Below are 18443 nucleotides of genomic sequence, written 5' to 3'. Positions count from 1 at the left end.
ATCCTGTGGAATGAGGGTGGATATCATAGCTAGTGTAGCTATAGTCTAACAGAAGAGGCGATAAAGTACATAGCTATCGTATGAGTGACTTCATTCATGTCGCTGACGTAGGAATTCCACGACCATGGTCGATTTTTCCCCGGACACATGGAGTTATTCCGTTATGATACTAGAAAGCAGACAGGTAGAAAGATATCGATATATAGCGATCAACATATCAAGAACATGATCAACAGTATAACAGTGGACACAAAGGTGAAACAATCAACCCTCGTGGCTTATGTCAGCGCGAACCAGCCCCTTTTCCCCCGCCTCAGGGAAATTGGCTGCGAAAGCCGATCTTCATTTGCTTCTTTTCCTTTTTTTTCCCTTTTCTCATTTCTTTGCTTTGACGAGCAATCCCCTCCAATATTAATTTCCCCGGAAGTAATAAATTGCTTCTCCGCTTCACCCTTTGAACCCGCATATATTACGCGGGTCGCGATTCTTGATATCTCAACTCCAAATAGCTCCTGATTTCGCGAAAACGCGTCAAATTTCGCCATGGGTGGACAAGTATCCAAAATGATGGGCAAGATATTCGGCACTAAGGAGATGCGTATCCTTATGTTGGGTCTAGATGCTGCTGGAAAGACGAGTATGTGTTCTTGGTCCTACACCAATTGAGACCTTGGAGCAAGAATTGGCTGACACCTCTCCCTCTAGCTATTCTCTACAAACTTAAACTCAGCAACCAGGACGTTACTACCATTCCTACCGTCGGATTCAACGTCGAGAGCGTTACCTACAAGAATGTCAAGTTCAACGTCTGGGATGTCGGTGGTCAGGACAAGATCCGACCCCTCTGGAGACATTACTACTCCGGCACACAAGGATTGATTTTCGTGGTTGACTCCAGCGACAAGGCGCGTGTGGATGAGGCTCGCTCGGAGCTGCATAAGATCATCAACGACCGTGAAATGAAGGATGCCCTGCTGCTAGTCTTTGCCAACAAGCAAGATATCCCTGGCCGTATGTATCCCCTGTTTCTGGGATTCAACGACTCTTTCGCTAACCAAAATCTAGACCTGAGCCCGGAGGAAGTTACCCAACAACTTCAATTGACTAAACTGAAGGACAAGCTGTGGTATGTGGCACCCAGTGTTGCAACAGATGGTACCGGTATCTTCGAGGGTCTGGTAAGTTATTTCCTTGCTCTATATAGCAATGATCTCAAGCTAATTACTTGTTTAGGCCTGGCTCTCAAACAATGTCAAGACCCAACCCCAGAAATAAGATGCACCGCTGTCATCTCGAGAGGCACTCTTCGAGTAGCTTCGTTGTACAACATCTCGCATTATCTGACAAGTGTTTTCTTTTTCTCTCTTCATGTCCGTGTTTGATGACAAGATGACGCAGCATTTGGGCTTTTAATTTCTGGTCTTTTCCTTTGTCTGTTGCCTTTCTTACCTTACCTCGTTGCCTTTTTCCGTTGTTTTATCTTCACTTCTATGATATCCCCTCTGTTCTTATATGGGCTTGTTGGGTCCAATTCAATACTTTAATTACATTGTGCTCTCTACCTAGCGTTGTTGTTTTTCAAGCCCCTTTGCAATTGTGGATGCGATTTCTTATGCACATAATTTGATTACAGCAGAGACAGAGGGATATGTTCTGGCATTGGGTTAGATAGACAATAGAAATGAATGACATACTCCTGACTCAATTATGTGTGATCAGGTTCATGTTTCCACGGAACAGACCACCGAATTTGTCTATGAAAAACCCAAGACCCTGCATCTATTCCAGTCCAGTCAAGTACTTGGTTCATGCAAAAGTATGCATCAGCCTCAAACAATTCCGAAATGTATATCGTCAATATGATGATATCGGGAATACTTCCCTCACAATAGGGCCGTTATGGAACTGAAAATACATATAAAAGGAGGCTAGTATAGCTCCGATTCTTTACTTAGAATACTTTGACACATTTCTTGTTTGAAACATACATCGAAGCATCCCTGCTTGTACACAAATATATATACGCAGAAGACTATTGTGACGCGTCCAAAAAATCTCCTCATTAACCGGCATCATACTTCGATTTCCACGCCTGTCTCCGCGTATATCTTCACCAGCCCCAACATCAGCAATGCACCAATTCAAAGAAGGGGATAAAGTGAATTACAAACCTGTCGGTGGTATGATGAACTTTATATACAATGTATACATACACGAGCCACAAGCTAACCAGGCTACAACAGGTGCAAATTCCAAGACCAACAAAAGTGTCGGGGTCATCCGTGAAATTACGACAGCCTCGGACAACGAGCCGCGCTACAGAATCGAGAACATGAACACTCACAAGAGTTCATCTATCAAAGAAGGCAACATCGAGGGCCCGGCAGAGTAGTATGGTATCCAGGTATCAGAAATAGGAATTGTGGATTAAATTGTCAAGATAAATCAAAATCAATTTCTTTGTCTGATCAGATCAGGAGTTGCAAATTCAACACCCAAGGTACATTACATTCCGTATATTTCAAACACTTGTATGAACGATTTGTCGGTATTGTAATTATTTTACTTGTCTTTCTGATAGCGCACATTTGTAATACTTCCCATGGGACGATCGGCAAGTAGAATGAGCGTATTATCGACGATGAAGATGACAGTGAGATATTACCGTCCATTATATACCAGCTTGCTGTCTTTATCTATGCAACCCGATATGCTATGTTTGGTTACAGCTAATATGACGTAGAAATTCGACAAATGTCTGTCTGCACACGTACATAGGTAGTAGGTAAGCGCCTAGGTGGCTTGAAACCCTCGCCACCATATTGCAACTATGACAGCATTCCATCGAAGATAACGGCGAAGATTGTCCAATTTCAACGCATCATAACGGAGCCATTTACCACTATGAACTCATCTACAGCAAGTAGCGTCGTCTGCTAGTGAAATCCCCATAGAAGATGGCATACTAACTCCATCTTCCAGGAAATGAATGAATATCCACCCGCAGATATACCCAGCCAAACACGGGGTCTAAGAGAAGTATACCAGTTCGACGGCCGCACATTCCACCGCAGGAAAGGCACACAAGACTGGATCGAGGACCAACCCGAAGCCGAAAGCACATGCCCGCCTGCCGAATTCCCTCATCTCTATCTGTACCTTGTCCAAGAAGAGCAAGGCCCCGGGGAGCCCAACCACTGGGCACTCTTTCTCGCCGATAAAAACGAACCAGATTACGGCTATGTCCATCAGGTAACAGGAGACGCGCAATATATGACATATGAGCCTTCGGCCGAGAAAGTCAATATTTACGACGCAGCCATAACCTCCAATGTTTATACTCTGGCGGTTGTATCCAAAGATCAGGCCAAGGCGGCTCAGTTGGTGAAACAGGTCGCAGGGCAAGAGCCTCCGCCTCGAGCGGAAGATCGGAAATCCGTTACGGAGAACTGTCAAAGGTGGACTATGCGTGTGATCGCCAAGCTGGTCCAGGGGGGATTGTCATGCCTTAGAAACTTGGAATAGTAAGGTCTATGTTGCAGCCGGTCTAAGGGAGACCAAATAGTCAATCTCGTTCAGGCATGTATGCTAGTAGATAAGATGAATAAACGAGTTACAGTTGAGCGCACCTTATAAATAGTTCAGTGCACCTTACAATGTTAATAATCATCTCACTTTTCCCAATCGGGAAGGATATCTCAACTCATAGGCATCCCCCCAAACACCACCTTGCGCTTTATTAGGCCCCTCATTCTGATACCTAGGCAAATTTTCATCAGGGCCACGACCTCGGGATAGGGTTCGGGTGTTTGGGAAAAATAAGGAATTCAGGTACCTAGGTATGATTTTATTTAAGAGGTGCACTCAGCTCGAATAATGACGAATATCCTACTCCACAAGGTGCGCTCAGTCGTATGCCACGTCCCACTGTGGATTCTTGATCCAAAAATAAGATTATTAATGAGAATAACTCGAATTGACAAAAAAGAAACGTCCTCGGGAAGGCTCGAACTTCCAACCTCTCGATTAACAGTCGAACGCGCTAACCAATTGCGCCACGAAGACTTGTTGAGGACGAGTTCAAACATTTCTATACATGACCCCAAATAATTTTCTGTACGTTATACATGCTATTGCGCGATCTCGATTTAACAATAGGCTTTGGAGAGTGGCTCTGAATGTACGATAAAGGCAAACTTAAATATATATATAAAAGGGTACAATGGTTGAAATTATGCATATGTTAGGGCCGTGGTGCCCAGGTGGGCTAAGTAAATAAAAAACAGGTTGCGAATATATATATTGAAAAGTAGCGACGAGTCAGATAACGTACGACCAGAATATGTGTCAAATAGGGATTTGAAGAGGCCAGGTGAACGGCAGCAAAATTCTTCAAGAATTATAGGGCTCCTGCTATTCCACATGACCATGTAGGATGTATGAGTGAGGACCTTGTGGTAAGACTCTCACAAGGTCCGCTCCTAGGTGTGCATACTTGATGGTGTTGACCTTCCTCGCAACATTTGCTCAACTCAATTTCAGTCGATGTGAGACCATACATTCAACGTTCTCGGATTACAATATTTACACCTGAAATTATGAACCAAGAAAAGAAACTGGATTGAAAAGACGCTCGTTGACTGTATCCAAGAATAAAACGTTAAGTGGGCATTCAAAAAGATATCATAACCTTCGTCCAAAACCTTCCATGAAAACGCGCTGTGCAAACGGGAACTCCGAAACCCCGCTACATTTGTTGAAAAGCGAGCAGGGAAGCGGCATTCCCGGAGATGAAATGGGAAATCTCAAAAAATGTACAAGAGAGAAATTTTAAGTTCGTGAAGCTCAAACAAAAAGTCTAAGCCTGGTTAGGCCAGATATCGTTGGCAATATCACGCACAAGCTGAAGCTTGTTGATCATGCCGTCCCAGTCGATAGCATTACCCTCACGGTGGGAAGCAAACCCACACTGGGGGCTGACACCGACTTGGTTAAGCGCAGCATCGAGGGAGATGTTGTTACCCTCTGCGATGAACTTGGCGGCGTCAATGACACGAGTTTTCATCTCCTCTTTGTCCTCGAGCTTGGCGAACTTGCTGGTGACGACGCCCAGGATGACGTTCTTGTGGGTGGGGAGGAACTTGAGGGGTTCGAAGCCACCCGCGCGCGGGGTGTCGTACTCGAGGTAGTAGGTGTGCACGTTCAGCTCCTGGAACAGCTTGATGGCGATGCGGTCATAGCCACCCTCGGAGAAGTGGCGGCTGCCGACGAAGTTACCGCGGCACAGGTGGACGCCGACGTGCATGTCGGCGGGCAGGTTGACGAAGCAGTCGTTGTACTGCTTGATGTACTTCTCGAACATCACGTCGGCGGTGTATACGTTCAGAGGATCCTCCTTGAAGCCGTTGAGGAACTTCTCGGAGCAGAAGTCTGAGACAAATGTTAGTTCATTCTAACCTCATTGGTTGAAAGGGTTCTATGCTCTCTTACAAGCCAGGTTGGGGTCATCGAATTGGACGTTACGGCAGCCGGCATCATAGAGGATCTGGAGCTCGGCCTGGTAGGCCTTGGCAATGTCACCGAAGTAGTCCTCGTCGTTGGTGTACACGGACTTGGGGTAAGCCTTGCCCTCACGGTAGCGCAAGTGGTACCAGTTAGGGGCGGCAAGAGTGATCTTCAGGTTGCCGACCTCGTTGGCAGGAACCTGGCTGGCAAGGTACTTGAACTGATCAACGTAGGTGCTGCCAACGTGCTTGATCTTGCCAGTACAGATGACACTCTCACCGGGCTTGTGGCCCGCTTCCAGGAATGCGGCAATATCGGGGGCGTAGGGGCGGAAATCATCGACATCGACATCATTGACTTCCTCGAAGCCATCGAGACCGGGGAAGAAAGTACCCCAGAACACTAGAGCTGTCAGCGGTGCCCATGCCATGGATATACAGAGCTCTTACTGTGACGACGGTACTCGCCGTCTGAAATAGCGGCATATCCGAGCTTCTGCTGGGTCTTAACGATATCGTTAACCTCCTTATCCTCGACGGCGGTCAATTCCGCCTCTGGGATCTTGCCAGCCTCAAAAGCAAGCTTGGTATCCAGGAGCTTGTGAGGGCGCAGAAGCGAACCAAGGTGTTCCGCGCGGAATGGTGGGCGCTGGTGAAGTTGAGGGGCCATTCTGAAGGTAGTATGAAGATTGACTAATGCAAAGATGGTCAGCTGTTTCTCATATATTAGGAACGCGACACGAGCAGTCATACCTTGAAATCTACTGGAATCCCGAATGTCTGGGGAATTGTGAAAGGGGAGAATTCAGAGAAGACCGGATCAGTCAAAAGAGGGGCATTGAATGACCATTATTGTAATCCCATCCGAAGTCGCTATTTCCAGCCGTGATAGGCATTGCCCCACAGCAAAAGCTGAGGCTCTCCACATTTCTTTGGCCACCGACTTCGCCTATGAAATTCGTCGCATTTGCAGCTTCCGTTCCGATCTTCCCGAGTCCATTTAGGCGATCGCTTTTGGGCCGATTTTTGAGTCCATGGTTCTCACTGCCATATTCTTCTACAGCGCAACTGTCTACGATGTAGACGGCCATATGCAAGAGCCTCAGTCATGAATTTAGATGTCAATGCGGGGTTGAAGATTCTTGGCAGGCGATGCACTGTGCCTCAAACTCTTCAACCAGTCTGTTTCCGGGGCACAGATCCCATAAGAAGTACCTGGGTATATCCAAAGTTCTTCTTTTTTGATTGGCGCTGAAGTCGTTGTAAAGTGTTCTGAACGCCCCACATGGGGGTTTTCCGATCAACGCTTCTAGATCTGCTTGCATTCTACTTTGTTTCTTTATATTTGATATATTGATATATTGCTATATGTATAATCCAACGTAATTTTAAAGCAGAATCTGAATATCCTTCATATTCAACTACTTTTATAGTCTGATTGGAGGTCAATTGTATTTTCCAGAAGAGAGCATTAGCTGAGTAATAGATGACAAAAAGCCTAGTGGAGGGTCCCAGCGAATTGAGTGGGGAAAGTCGGCACTTCACCTTCTTTCGCTCAGCCGACGTTTTACTTTGTACAGTGTATTCTATACACTGTACGCATACAGAGTACAATATTGCTATCGAATTGAGTGCTAGATAGTCATGTGGAACGAGACCGGCATGATCACCCTCCAATGTCTCCACCGACCTCTCCTTTGGAGCTTCTTCCCAATGAACTCCTAGACCACATCATTTCCTACTTATCCACGGAACCACCATCATATGGACAATTACACCATGCACCGAGTTTACAACTTACTCATTCGCCAACGAAAGATCTAAAGCACCTTACATTATGCTCATCACGTCTACTCAAGCTCGTGCGACCTTGGCTCTTCAATCATGTCCGCCTAAACCTTCATGAGGAACGGGACTTCCATTTCTTCATCATTAACTCAAACCTCAGCCGACATGTACATTCCCTCGTGGCGATGGGGAATGATATCTCAGATCGCCCTGCCGATCCACTTTGGTGGCGCCAAGTTCTTCGTTATCTGGACCCAGGCCAGATGATAGTCATAGCGCCGCCTACATTCATTGGCAAAACACTAGGCACCCCGATCATGAATGCCCACAGCTGGGAATTCGAAATAGAATTGCAAACCCTGGTTTTGCAACGAGAGTGCAACGTTCGTGACTCGCACGAATTGCCCAGTCTCGAATCTTGCACGAGTCTTCTCGCATCGCGCCCGTGGACCTCAATGTCCTTCAATGAGTCTTCATCTTTGAAATCCTATCACCACTACGAATACTTTCTCTCAACCGTTCCGTCAATCCTGGGCGAATGGGGTGCCAATTTGATCCGTGGAGGAAGGCAGTTATTTCAACCCCAGGTTGACCTGCCTGCTCTACTACAACATCTGACATACTTTTCCTATACGGCCGTGTTTCCATTCTTCAATCACTCGCAAATCGTACTAGATGCTATCCTTGGAATGCCAAATTTGCAGCGTCTTGATGTACGGCTTGCACCTTGTCCCGGTAATCATGCTACCGAGGTAGAACAACGAGGGCCGATGGATCCTAATGATCCATGGATGGAACTCGCGACTTCTTATTCTTTGGTTGGATATACCGTCAACAAAATGAAAAGCTTGACGGAGTTTAGGTGCAATGACTTGCACGTGGAGGCCATTCGGGATGACCTCCTCTCTATTCTTGACAATGTGATTGGTGACGGGGGCTGGGTACACGATGGGCAAGGTGTTTGGAGGCGAAATTAGCTAGATTGTTCTCAAAATCTAACCGCGCGGTACTGTTCTTGTCCCAACAACTTTGTATGTATTCATCTTTTCGTTCCGTAATATACTTGATGGAAAGCGAGTCGAGCATCTAGGCCCAATTTGACTGGGTCATTATCCTCCATAAGCAGATGCGATAGGCAAAACTTACTACCCAGATATCCACTAGGGCGGTTGCACATATCAGGAAAGGTCTTGGGAAGCCTGGAGGGCGACGCACGGGTGGGCCAATCACATGGGTTGCTTGCTTGAAGCTTTCGAAGGTGTGACAAGACTACACTAGCAGGCCTAGTCAAAATCATGACAGAGCGCGCGATACGTATTGCTGCGTAGGGCTACACAAGGATGATTTGATGGATAATGATCGTTACGAAGGTGCGCTTAGGAAATAGATTAGAATGATGATTAAATATCTAAAATGGCGGCCAGGATGTTCATTATATGAGCATCCCGAGATGGCAAACACGCAGCTGCACAAACAAGCTGTCAAATTGGTGTATAATGCATCATGATCTAGATCCAGCGGCAAAACAAAGAACTTATTTATGCTGGTATATCAACCACACGCGATATGAATCGATTAGTTGTGACCAGGAAGGCCGAGAAAGCTGTAGCACGAGACAGCTAGCTAGAGACTACGAGAACTTATATGGTTGCAAGACATCACATTCGGTTACGCAGAAGAGCGAGGCATCAATTCAAATAATGAGATCATGAAAAAGCAAGCACATACGACCATAGGGTGTGGAAAACAGGGCTTCCCGTCCGCTCAGCCGTACTTAAGCCACACGCCGGTGAGTTAGTAGTTGGGTGGGTGACCACCAGCGAATCCTCACTGTTGTATGTTTTTTTTGTCTTTCTTTTTTCTTCCATTTTGATGCTAGTATTGCTAATCAGAAGCTTTTATTATTGTCTCTCTCCCCGAGTGTGGTGCAAGTGAACGAGTGATTACTTTTCTCATAAGCTGGGGCTATACGTTAATAAATCTTGTAACTATGGGTCAGAAATTGTTTATTGCGATGTGACTGGGCAGAAGGGCACAGCATTAGGTCCCATCTTGGAGTCCTCGCAGCCCAGCAACCATATTGTACCACGCTCATACTATCCTGAAAACAAAGTTTGCCAAGAAATAAGCAAGCATAAAGCCAAAACGAGCTTGGCATTACAGACTACTAGAATCTGTTCATCACTTTTTCTGTTATGGGGGACAGGAGCTGCTTGCCGGAGACCAGTCCGACGGAGCCGGATTGGCACTCTGGCATAATCTGCCAATTCTTTGCTCAATTCCGCTGCTGTAACGGCACCAGCTGCTCTTTCTCTCATGTAGAAGAAAATAATAGAGCAATGAGTAACAGCACAGGTACCAGTACCTCTACCCGGCAAAGCAACGCAATGCCGCAAGAAGACTCGCGCTCACGAATTCCCTGTCGACTTTGCTATGAGGAGCTTGTTTGAAGGACGAGAATTGTCATGTCGCATCAAATATCACAAGATATGCCAGAGACTATTGTGGAAGTGGAGGTATGTGGATGGCCGTACAGAAGCCCGTGGTACAAGCAATTGTTAACTCGAAATTAGGAAGATTTGACGCCTGAGAGCTGGTATTGGGAGCTCAAAGGCGCCTACCCCAATATACAACGGCGAGCTCTGTTGTTGATCTTTTCGCCTCGCTTGGCTTTGCTGTGTCAGAAGATTGCGTTCGTATCTCAGTACCAGCGGATAACGCAAACTGTAGTGTCGATGTGAGGGTCGAAAACTCTCAATTTGCCAAGCGTCTCTGCGCTCTACCAGCCATGAAGAAACATGATGGCCCCAGTGCGGTTCCGATCAATGCCCCCAATGCCCCAGACAGCAAATCGCATTCGAGTTGAGTCGAAAAAAGTCAAATGCTCATGGCACAAGCCAAGTCAGACGGCCTGGTTGAACTTTGGCAACAGAGACATTGCTGCATGTCATCAATACCCCATTACCACTCACCATGGGATTCATATCACACGCAACGTCGATTCAATCGAGTTAAGAACTTAGCAAAGTAATTGAGGGATCCTGACCAGTTTGTTGTCACAATTTCGGCGAAACGCGAGACATCTCCAACGAGTCAGTTCTAGAAGCATAAAAGTAGCACCGATCCATGGATAGACTTGTGTGGAGAGAGACTAGACCCAATCGGGAGTAGTGGATTAGCTTATGTCTGCCACGCTCCAGGGCTTCTGCAGAAGCTTTGACACATCCAACTAATGTTACCACGCCCAGTAACTCGCCATAGCTATTTCGATGGAGAGCCATGGCTTCCAATCCAAATGTTTATTCGGCAGACCCTGCATTCCCGGTCCTTGCCGATAGCTTGCTCCGACAGTCGGAGTCTAGAACTGAAGAACCAGCTCTGTCATATAATAAAACTCCCAATAGCAATACCAACTGGAGTCTTGAGGAAGACTGGATAAAAGGAATTCAACCCATAAAAGAGGCCATTTTTCGATGTGGGGTTGTCCTGGGTTTCTCCCGGCTGCGAATGAGAAGCAGGGAAAGTGATGAGTATATCGGACAGGTGAGGTTACCTCCACGCAATTGGTTATTGTTATTAAAGGCTGATTCGGTCAAGATTCCTCGATATCTCCTCACAAAGCACCTGCGGAGTATCACACCATCGCACGAGCCAAGCGCATTTATCATCCACCCAGGCAACTTCGAGGCCTTTGCTCCGAGAACACTGCTCAATGATCTGCAGTCGTCGTCTCAAGACCGGCCTGGACTTTCAAGGGAAGAGTCAATCCAAAAACTGGACTCTGTGCAACTCCTTCCGGTGCACAACGTCTTCCACGCCGCACAGGCCATCGGAAAGGTTTCCGACACATTGCAGGGGATCAAAGAAGACAGAGAGCAACCGACTGAATCCAAGCCCCCGACCCATGCTCCCATAGTTTTGATCGTTGCAGGCCTCGACTATCTCACCGAAGGCGTGATCCGAGCCTCCAACCCAGCAAGAGGCGCAGCTCTCTTGTCAGCCACACTACGCACCCTGACGAAGCTGTGTCGCGTGCATGCCTCCCATCTCTCCATCATTCTTGTTAACACAAACGGACTAGGAACCATGAACTCAGAATGGGACAAAGCCCCACAGTCGACTGGGAACCACGCTTATGGCGATGGGGCCACAAGGCAGCCCCTGGATGAAGGCATTCACTCCATCTTCAACTCTGACGTTCCTTCACTTTTCCCTACACTGCTCATGAAAACGCTAGACCAAGGAATCGATACCCATTTGTTAGTTTGCGATTCAAGAGGAGAGCAGGTCGTCGAAGTCATCAAAGATCGGGTGGGTACTGGATTAGGAAAATGGGGAACATGGAGCCAGTAATGAATGGATTCATTTGCTATGATGTCGCCAGAGCAAGAAGACCTTGATCTATCTCGATGCAATTGTTCGTACGCTTACAAAAATTTTCAAAAACATAAAATCTCCGCCCCTCGCAAAGCGCCGCGTTGTATGCAATCGGCCCAGAAAATCCACTGGGTGTCGACCTGTTGTATTATGTTCTGCAAAAAACCCAACTCCAGTCCATGAGCCATTTGTTTTTGGCTTTCCACTATCAAAGGGTATTAAGCTTTTATTGCCGTGCAATATTTTCAGACCGGGCAACTTGGAAACACTCCCATCCTGCGGCTTAAGCCTGCGGGTCGTTATCCTTCTGAGCCCATTGCCTCATCACACCCCGCTCCACCACCGATTGAGCCTCTTCCTCACACTTGGCGAGGTCCTGCTCTGCCGTTTCCTCCTCGAAGAGAATATCCTGCTGCTGCACCTTGACCCACTGCTTGTGTCTCTCGCAGCGTTTCTTCGTGCAAACACCACTCGTCCAGACGGCGATATCATCGTCGCTTTCGCCATCCATTGCCGTGTCGCCATCTGCGTCAGTGGGCTGGATGCTAGCAGCTAAAGCTTCGACCGTGCCCTCGGCGAGAGCTTTCTGTCCTGTTTCTGACAGGCGCCACTCGTCGAATTCCTCGTCCGACCACGAAAGCCGCGAGTCGAAGCCGCAGATATCTTTCCATCCGCCCTTTGGCTCGTGCTGCTTCAGTTTCTCCACGATGCCTTTGGCGCGCGGCTTGAGAAGCGATAAGAATGTGGTGCGTGCTGCGAGCATCTCCTTGCGATGAACGAGATCGTCTCGCTGTTTGCGTAGCTTTTCGAATTTGGCGATCTCCTCTGGGGAGTATTCTGCACCGCTGGCATAGATATCGACTCCCAACCACCTGCCACCGGATTGCGTTGATGACAGTTGTTTATCGTTCGTTTTCTTGTCAGTCTCTGGCGGCGGGGAGACAATGCGATCACCAAGCCTTCGGAATTCTTGTGTGGATTCCACTCGCATGATGGCAGCTTTCAGATCTCCAGCCGTGAGGATGCCGCCCATACTCCCCAGGTCCTCAAATAGACCATTTGCCTGGCTAGACCGTTCTTTCAGCTGTTCGGTTTGCCGGCGCATGAACTCGCGGCCATGGTCATCACAGCAGTATTTGCTCGGGGTCTTCCCTTTGGCACGGGCAGGTTGTCGGCACTCGAGCAAGCGGCACATTGGCTTCCAGGTTGTGCAACCCTTGCCCTTTTCTGAGCAGTTCGGGCCTATCGGTTTGGTTAGATCAGTCCACAACGAAACATTTCCAAGCAAACCTACAAATATACCGATCGATCAGGTCCGCGTCGCGAGGATCGATATTGACACATTTGCCATGATACCAATCGTCGCAGTCGGCGTCACATCCAATCATCCAAGTATGGTTATCAGGCCGGCGGCAGATACAGAAGACTGCGTTTTCATCGAAGCTGTCGGAGTCGTCGTTTTCCTGCGCTGTGGGCGCTCTGGGCCCTTTCTTCTTTTTCTTCTTTGGCGCGGGCTTTTTTTCTTCGGGCGCAGGTGACCCTGCTATTGAAACAGACTCCTGTTTCTTCCCTGGTGTTTTGCTGGTGCGGGAAATAGGTGTGTTGGAGCGGCGCCCATCAACGCTGTCTCCATCTGGGTCGTTGACCTTGCGCTTCTTGGGTGCAGGCTTCTTGGCGGGACCCTTTTTGGCCGCGGGTTTTTTATTTGCTGCCTTGACCGAGTTTGCTGGGGACGACCGGTCGGACGATGATGCTCTCGACGGCAATCCGTTTTTGAGGTTGGCAACTGTCCTCGAAGTAGGGTAGTCGTCCGCACCATCTGTGTTCCATGATTTTTCGTCATTGATGGGGAATCTGTCTAGTGTTGGTTCTGTTTTAACTGATGGGAGGGGTGTGTCTTGGTTTGCGACCAACGGGCTGCTTTTGCTGGAGTCGTAGGCACCATCGTACAGGTCTGTCCAAACCTTGCTCTTCTCAGAACTAGCCACGCCAGTTGGGGATGTGGGTTCTAGATTCCTGAAGAGTCGGTGGATCTTCTTAGCCCTGATGGTGCCAAAGTACCCGCATTGGCGCCAACCAGCAATCCCCACCACCCGGTCATCCTGAACGATAACGTTACTCGGAATCAAATTATTATGTGTTAGATGCAACTCGTCCTCGCCCTTGTCTGCAAACAGGATATCGAGTTCGCGGGTCTCGACGGAGGGTGGCGTGTGGGAATTGAGTTCGCGGGACACGTAGGAGGGTTCGCTGGGAGGGGGTCGATCGTTCCAATACACTGCAGGACCTGGCGACACTGGTTTTTCAATGCGTCAAGCTGCGCCGTGCTGAGGTATCTCCATGCGACTTCCAACGAGACACCTGCAATCCGGGACTCGATTGTCACATTTCTTCCTTCTATAGTTCCGCAAAAGTATATCACTGGCACTGCAACTCCAATCGCCCTGAGAGAGTCTTCTGCTTTTTGCGCCGCTAACAATTCGTTCGCATTCGCAAACGAGTATTTCTCGGCCGCCGCCCCTCCAGCCAATTCGCGGTCAACACGAATGATGATATTACCGGCTGCGAACACTTCCCTCGGTCCAGTGACATTGAGCGAGTGCTGCGGTGTGCAATACTGCTGGGCAACTTTCTCCCAATAAGTGTTGATGGCGGGATCACCTTGGTACCAGTGCATGAAGCGAGGGGCAAAATCGTCGGCGCGTGGTGCGTACCGACCATAGTGCGCGCTTTGAGCAAGAAAAGGGTCATCGGTAGGAATTTTGTCTGGATTTGTTTCGTAAGGATCGGTCGTGGGGTTTGTGGCCGCGGAGCCGTTCACGTGGTTTGCGCCGGCGGCCGCCTCCATCTCTGCCATGGCTGAAGTCGCGGAAGGAGCAGAATTGTACAGTGCACGAGTTCAAATCGAGGGTCCACCTTGGTTACCTGCGCGTGTGTAAGACAAAAAGCTCGTGGGAGCCTTTGGGATGTTCGGATCGTATACGAGCAAAGGGCGCGCGGGGAAAGCTAATTTGATAAAAGTTTCACCGAGACTGCGGGAAACACATTATGTGGATGGCATTGAGATGACACAGTGTTGGCGATTTTTCTTCGGAAATTCCCCGGCCAACGCGCGATCTGAGGTTAGAGGTGGGAACAGCGCGATGTGCTCGTGGTTAAGAGTGAAAACCCAGTGCTGGCGCGATTGCACTGATCAGAGATATAGATCTGGTCCAATCTCTCCACGTGGGGTTCTCGTCGGGGTATAACAATCAAAGAGTCTGAAAACTCCTCTTGAAGATGCAAATCTCCTAGTTTCGACCTGCAACATATCGGAGTTGCGGGCGGAGGTCGTAGGCGGTGGAGACCTGCAGATTCCTAAACATGCGACATTGAGATCCACCATCTGCGCTTGGTTCTTCATCTTTTCTTTCAAGTATAAGAATACAGGAATCTTCTTTGTGTGATACCAATCGACATCATTATTGGTGGCATTTGCCCGTATTGTCTCTATTGAAAGTGGATTATGAATATGTCTGGGCGAAGGCTTCGTTAACCCCTCGTTTGTTTAGATGCCCTTCTCTCGCGACCTACTTTTTCGAAAATCCACCGTCACAGATGATCTAAAGGGTGGATCCGGAACACATTACATGATAAAAGTGCTCTCTACATGATATCTGAAAGCCTTGAGCTCTGGACTGACTGGACTTGTTCGGAATTGATGACATGTGGGCTCGGGGTACCTTTGCATTGTAACAGCCTTGATTCAATTACATGTCATCTTGATTCTTCCAAGGTTTCTTTCCAAGACTGAGGCCACCCAACTTCCAGCTCACGTGCGCTCTCCTCTCTCCCGTCTGCTCAATAACAAGATATGCTGGTCTCATGCGCGGAACCCAGCACACTCGAAAGAAAAGGATGGCAGACATTAAGAAGACTAGTCTGCAGATCTCCACTTCCTTCTAATCTATTCTGGGCTTCTGAAAGTTTCAATGCCGCAGACAAACTCCAATGACAGTCCTAATTTCGGGCTGATCATTCCCTAAATTAGAAAGTGCATGTATATGCCCCAATCCCCGCACAATGCAACCTTGGTTCGAGCAAATGCAGCTACTATTTTACTTGAATCCTAAATATCTGGAATACAAAACGTGCTTCTCGGGATCAAGTTCCCTAGGTCTATCTTTACTACATTGCATTAAGATTTCAGTAGCCGTTGACGATCGGCAGGGCCCCATCCTGCTGGGTCAATCCTTCGAAGTCGGAGAATGAGTATATCCCGTGCAGTCCTAGCTCCCACATGGGTAAGAGTTGAGTACTTGAGGTTGAATCGACCCACGTGGACACCCCATAGTGGGACTGAAACTATGATTGGCGCGTACATTCTGCACTATGAATTTTGATGATCAATTGCCGGCCGTTTGGCTCTTGTCTATTCTATAAAAAAAGCAAAAGTTATCGGCACTGGCTCCCTTGTTGAGTAATGAAAGCTTCCATGCTATCCAACGTCTCTGTTCTCAGATTTCCAAGACATCAATATTTGCTGGGAGACTTGATGCAAATGGTAGATACCTTTGTTTCCATGTGAAACTTGAGCTACAGTGTAGCCCTATAATATATCTTCTTGCCCTAGCATTGTCATATCAGCTCAGGCATCGCCATCTTCCAGAGACCAATCTACCAGTACACAGCCAAAGAAAGGGAAGCATCTCCTCTAGCTAAAGCACAGTCGAGCAAAGCTTGGCTCTGATCCAGACAATTTGCCAATCGACAGAATGGCGGAAACGCGCGATATCCCGCTTCAGGCAAGTATATTTCTAAATGATGAAGGCCACATCTCAGACCCCGGGAACGGTGCGGAAGGATATTATTGGGTCACTGTGTTTCTTCCCGAGCGAATGTCCTGTCGTAGCCAAAGTGCCAATCAAGTAATGAGTCTCACAGTACGCGCGATCAGAGGTGGCAAAGCTACAATTGGCGATCGAGCATCACATAGTTTTGGGGGGGCAGATGTATCTCGCTGCCGGTTAAGGACATCCACCAGTTCGACAGGCGGAGGGTTCTCGATTCTGCCGCAGATATCGCGATGTGGTGGCTGTCGCAAATTCGAATTGATAGGGTCGATCTTGACCAATTCGGTGCTTTCAATGCTCGGGTAGCCTGCCCCGAACATATCAACAGCTTGTGGGATGTATCGCACGGACTATGCTCGATGTATATTTACTGCAGCAGTGAATTCTTATCTGATCCATCAATGGATGGATTTCACGTTATGTGACAAATCCTTACCGCGGGAGGCAAAAATAAACCTTGGAACCTTGGAAAGCGAAAGAAATTACTTAGACGAGAATTGATATTATACTAAACTGACAAAACCCGGGTAGGACCGATTTTTGTCTAATTTCTCATAATTTTTTGATCAATGTACGTTATACATCGCATGGAGTAAATTATCTCATTCCCTGTCATCCGACTAGTCCCCACATCGGGATCGGCAAATATCCAGGAACTATTTTGGGAGAACGGATATCCCGGAGACAGGATATAGGACTCCGTGAAGATATGACAATGATCGACCTAGATCATGCCCAAGAGGGTATGTCGCGGCGGGGGAGATTCAGTGGGGCGGAGCAATTGGACTCAAAGTTTCTTAGTTTCGATAGTGAGATTCCTTAATTGCTGTATACAATCTTGTATCTAGGTAGGTACCATGTGTCTTTCTAATATGCTTTTATTAAGGTGTTAGATGTTGATTAAGCCATGGATGTAACTAAATGTGACTAAAAGGTCACCTAGATATGTACACCCGAGATTATATTTACCTAGGTATAGCCTGACCAATACCTAACTATGTGGCTAGTTAATTAGATTGATATCCTACCACCATCCTAGACATTGTCAGCCCTAGCGTAATTTAGCCGAACTGAAGTTCAAAGTAGGTATAATAGACGAGAAAGACGATCAGCAAAGTTGCCCGATAGATAATAATAGTATACCGTTGTAGACCCCTGCAGGACCGCACGGTTACGATCGCTTATTTTTTTCAGCCCCCGCAAATCACATAACCCTATAGTATCGTACAACGTAGGTCGTGATCAAGTTGTCTCCTTGCATATGAGAAGAAAGAAGCAAAAGATGATCTTATCAGCTGAAAATGCCAAGAAAAAAAGAGAAACAAGAACACCATCGGAATCCGCCCGAGGACCTAAAGACCCTAAGTTAATTCAATTCATAATAAATAATAACAAAGATAGGCAAGTGCACGTTTCAAGTTCGCGTTAAAGTGTATGTCACTTTGTACAGCGCAGAACTGATAAAGTTCTCTATAATGTGAAAATTGATCGATTCTAGTCCAATAAAGATGAGAGATGAGGTCGCATTTCGTCATTTTCTCCCTATACATATAGGGGCACGTTCAGCGTTTCAGCTCGGTCAATCCATACAAATGATTACTCAAGCATTGGGGCGTGTTCTTATCCAAGTTTTGGCCCCCAAATCCCGATTTCTTACCTAGGTACATGATTATATTGTATGTAAACGGTCGACTATTGAGACCTGCATCCGATTTGCAATTTCTGACTCGTTCGTTTATAATCCACAACGTGTCGACCAGATTGCTGGAGACGCTATTCCACTTTAGTTTAGGTTGACAAAAATTAGGAAGAGAGTGGAGAGAATCGATTTGCCTTTCTGCTTATTTCTATACTCTTATATATTTTAAAAGGATTCTCAAAAAAAAAACAACGTGGTTGATTTAACTACTTTCCTATTGCTATATTTTCTCCTATGTAGTGG

General features: G+C 47.2%; 7 protein-coding genes across 7 annotated transcripts; 5 read left to right on the top strand and 2 right to left on the bottom strand.

Annotated features, from left to right (window-relative positions):
* Window positions 1–543: 543 nt before the first annotated feature.
* Window positions 544–1275, top strand: N7529_008724 (ADP-ribosylation factor family protein; the record flags this gene model as incomplete). Its single annotated transcript, XM_057244251.1, has 4 exons — window positions 544–637; window positions 706–1011; window positions 1066–1178; window positions 1234–1275. 4 exons carry the CDS (start codon window positions 544–546, stop codon window positions 1273–1275), a joined length of 555 nt encoding a protein of 184 aa, XP_057095789.1.
* Window positions 1276–2131: 856 nt separating this feature from the next.
* N7529_008723 (uncharacterized protein) lies at window positions 2132–2392 on the top strand (the record flags this gene model as incomplete). The annotated part of the gene is made up of 1 exon (XM_057244250.1): window positions 2132–2392. One exon carries the CDS (start codon window positions 2132–2134, stop codon window positions 2390–2392), a length of 261 nt encoding a protein of 86 aa, XP_057095788.1.
* Window positions 2393–2985: 593 nt separating this feature from the next.
* Window positions 2986–3525, top strand: N7529_008722 (uncharacterized protein; the record flags this gene model as incomplete). Its single annotated transcript, XM_057244249.1, has 1 exon — window positions 2986–3525. The coding sequence occupies one exon, from the start codon at window positions 2986–2988 to the stop codon at window positions 3523–3525; it is 540 nt and encodes a 179-aa protein (XP_057095787.1).
* Window positions 3526–4858: 1333 nt separating this feature from the next.
* On the bottom strand, window positions 4859–6174 carry N7529_008721 (cobalamin-independent methionine synthase II family protein; the record flags this gene model as incomplete). The annotated part of the gene is made up of 3 exons (XM_057244248.1): window positions 4859–5430; window positions 5491–5907; window positions 5955–6174. The coding sequence occupies 3 exons, from the start codon at window positions 6172–6174 to the stop codon at window positions 4859–4861; spliced, it is 1209 nt and encodes a 402-aa protein (XP_057095786.1).
* Window positions 6175–7180: 1006 nt separating this feature from the next.
* N7529_008720 (F-box domain protein) lies at window positions 7181–8269 on the top strand (the record flags this gene model as incomplete). The annotated part of the gene is made up of 1 exon (XM_057244247.1): window positions 7181–8269. The coding sequence occupies one exon, from the start codon at window positions 7181–7183 to the stop codon at window positions 8267–8269; it is 1089 nt and encodes a 362-aa protein (XP_057095785.1).
* Window positions 8270–10571: 2302 nt separating this feature from the next.
* Window positions 10572–11645, top strand: N7529_008719 (uncharacterized protein; the record flags this gene model as incomplete). The annotated part of the gene is made up of 1 exon (XM_057244246.1): window positions 10572–11645. One exon carries the CDS (start codon window positions 10572–10574, stop codon window positions 11643–11645), a length of 1074 nt encoding a protein of 357 aa, XP_057095784.1.
* A 307-nt stretch (window positions 11646–11952) lies between these two features.
* On the bottom strand, window positions 11953–14526 carry N7529_008718 (putative PHD transcription factor; the record flags this gene model as incomplete). The annotated part of the gene is made up of 3 exons (XM_057244245.1): window positions 11953–12911; window positions 12964–13919; window positions 13967–14526. The coding sequence occupies 3 exons, from the start codon at window positions 14524–14526 to the stop codon at window positions 11953–11955; spliced, it is 2475 nt and encodes an 824-aa protein (XP_057095783.1).
* Between the last annotated feature and the right edge of the window lie 3917 nt (window positions 14527–18443).

Source organism: Penicillium soppii (assembly GCF_028829465.1).
Source record: "Penicillium soppii strain IBT 18220 chromosome Unknown utg000006l, whole genome shotgun sequence".
Taxonomy (NCBI): domain Eukaryota; kingdom Fungi; phylum Ascomycota; class Eurotiomycetes; order Eurotiales; family Aspergillaceae; genus Penicillium; species Penicillium soppii.
The sequence above is the reverse complement of the archived record's forward strand: the minus strand, read 5'-3'. Positions and strand labels throughout refer to the sequence as shown.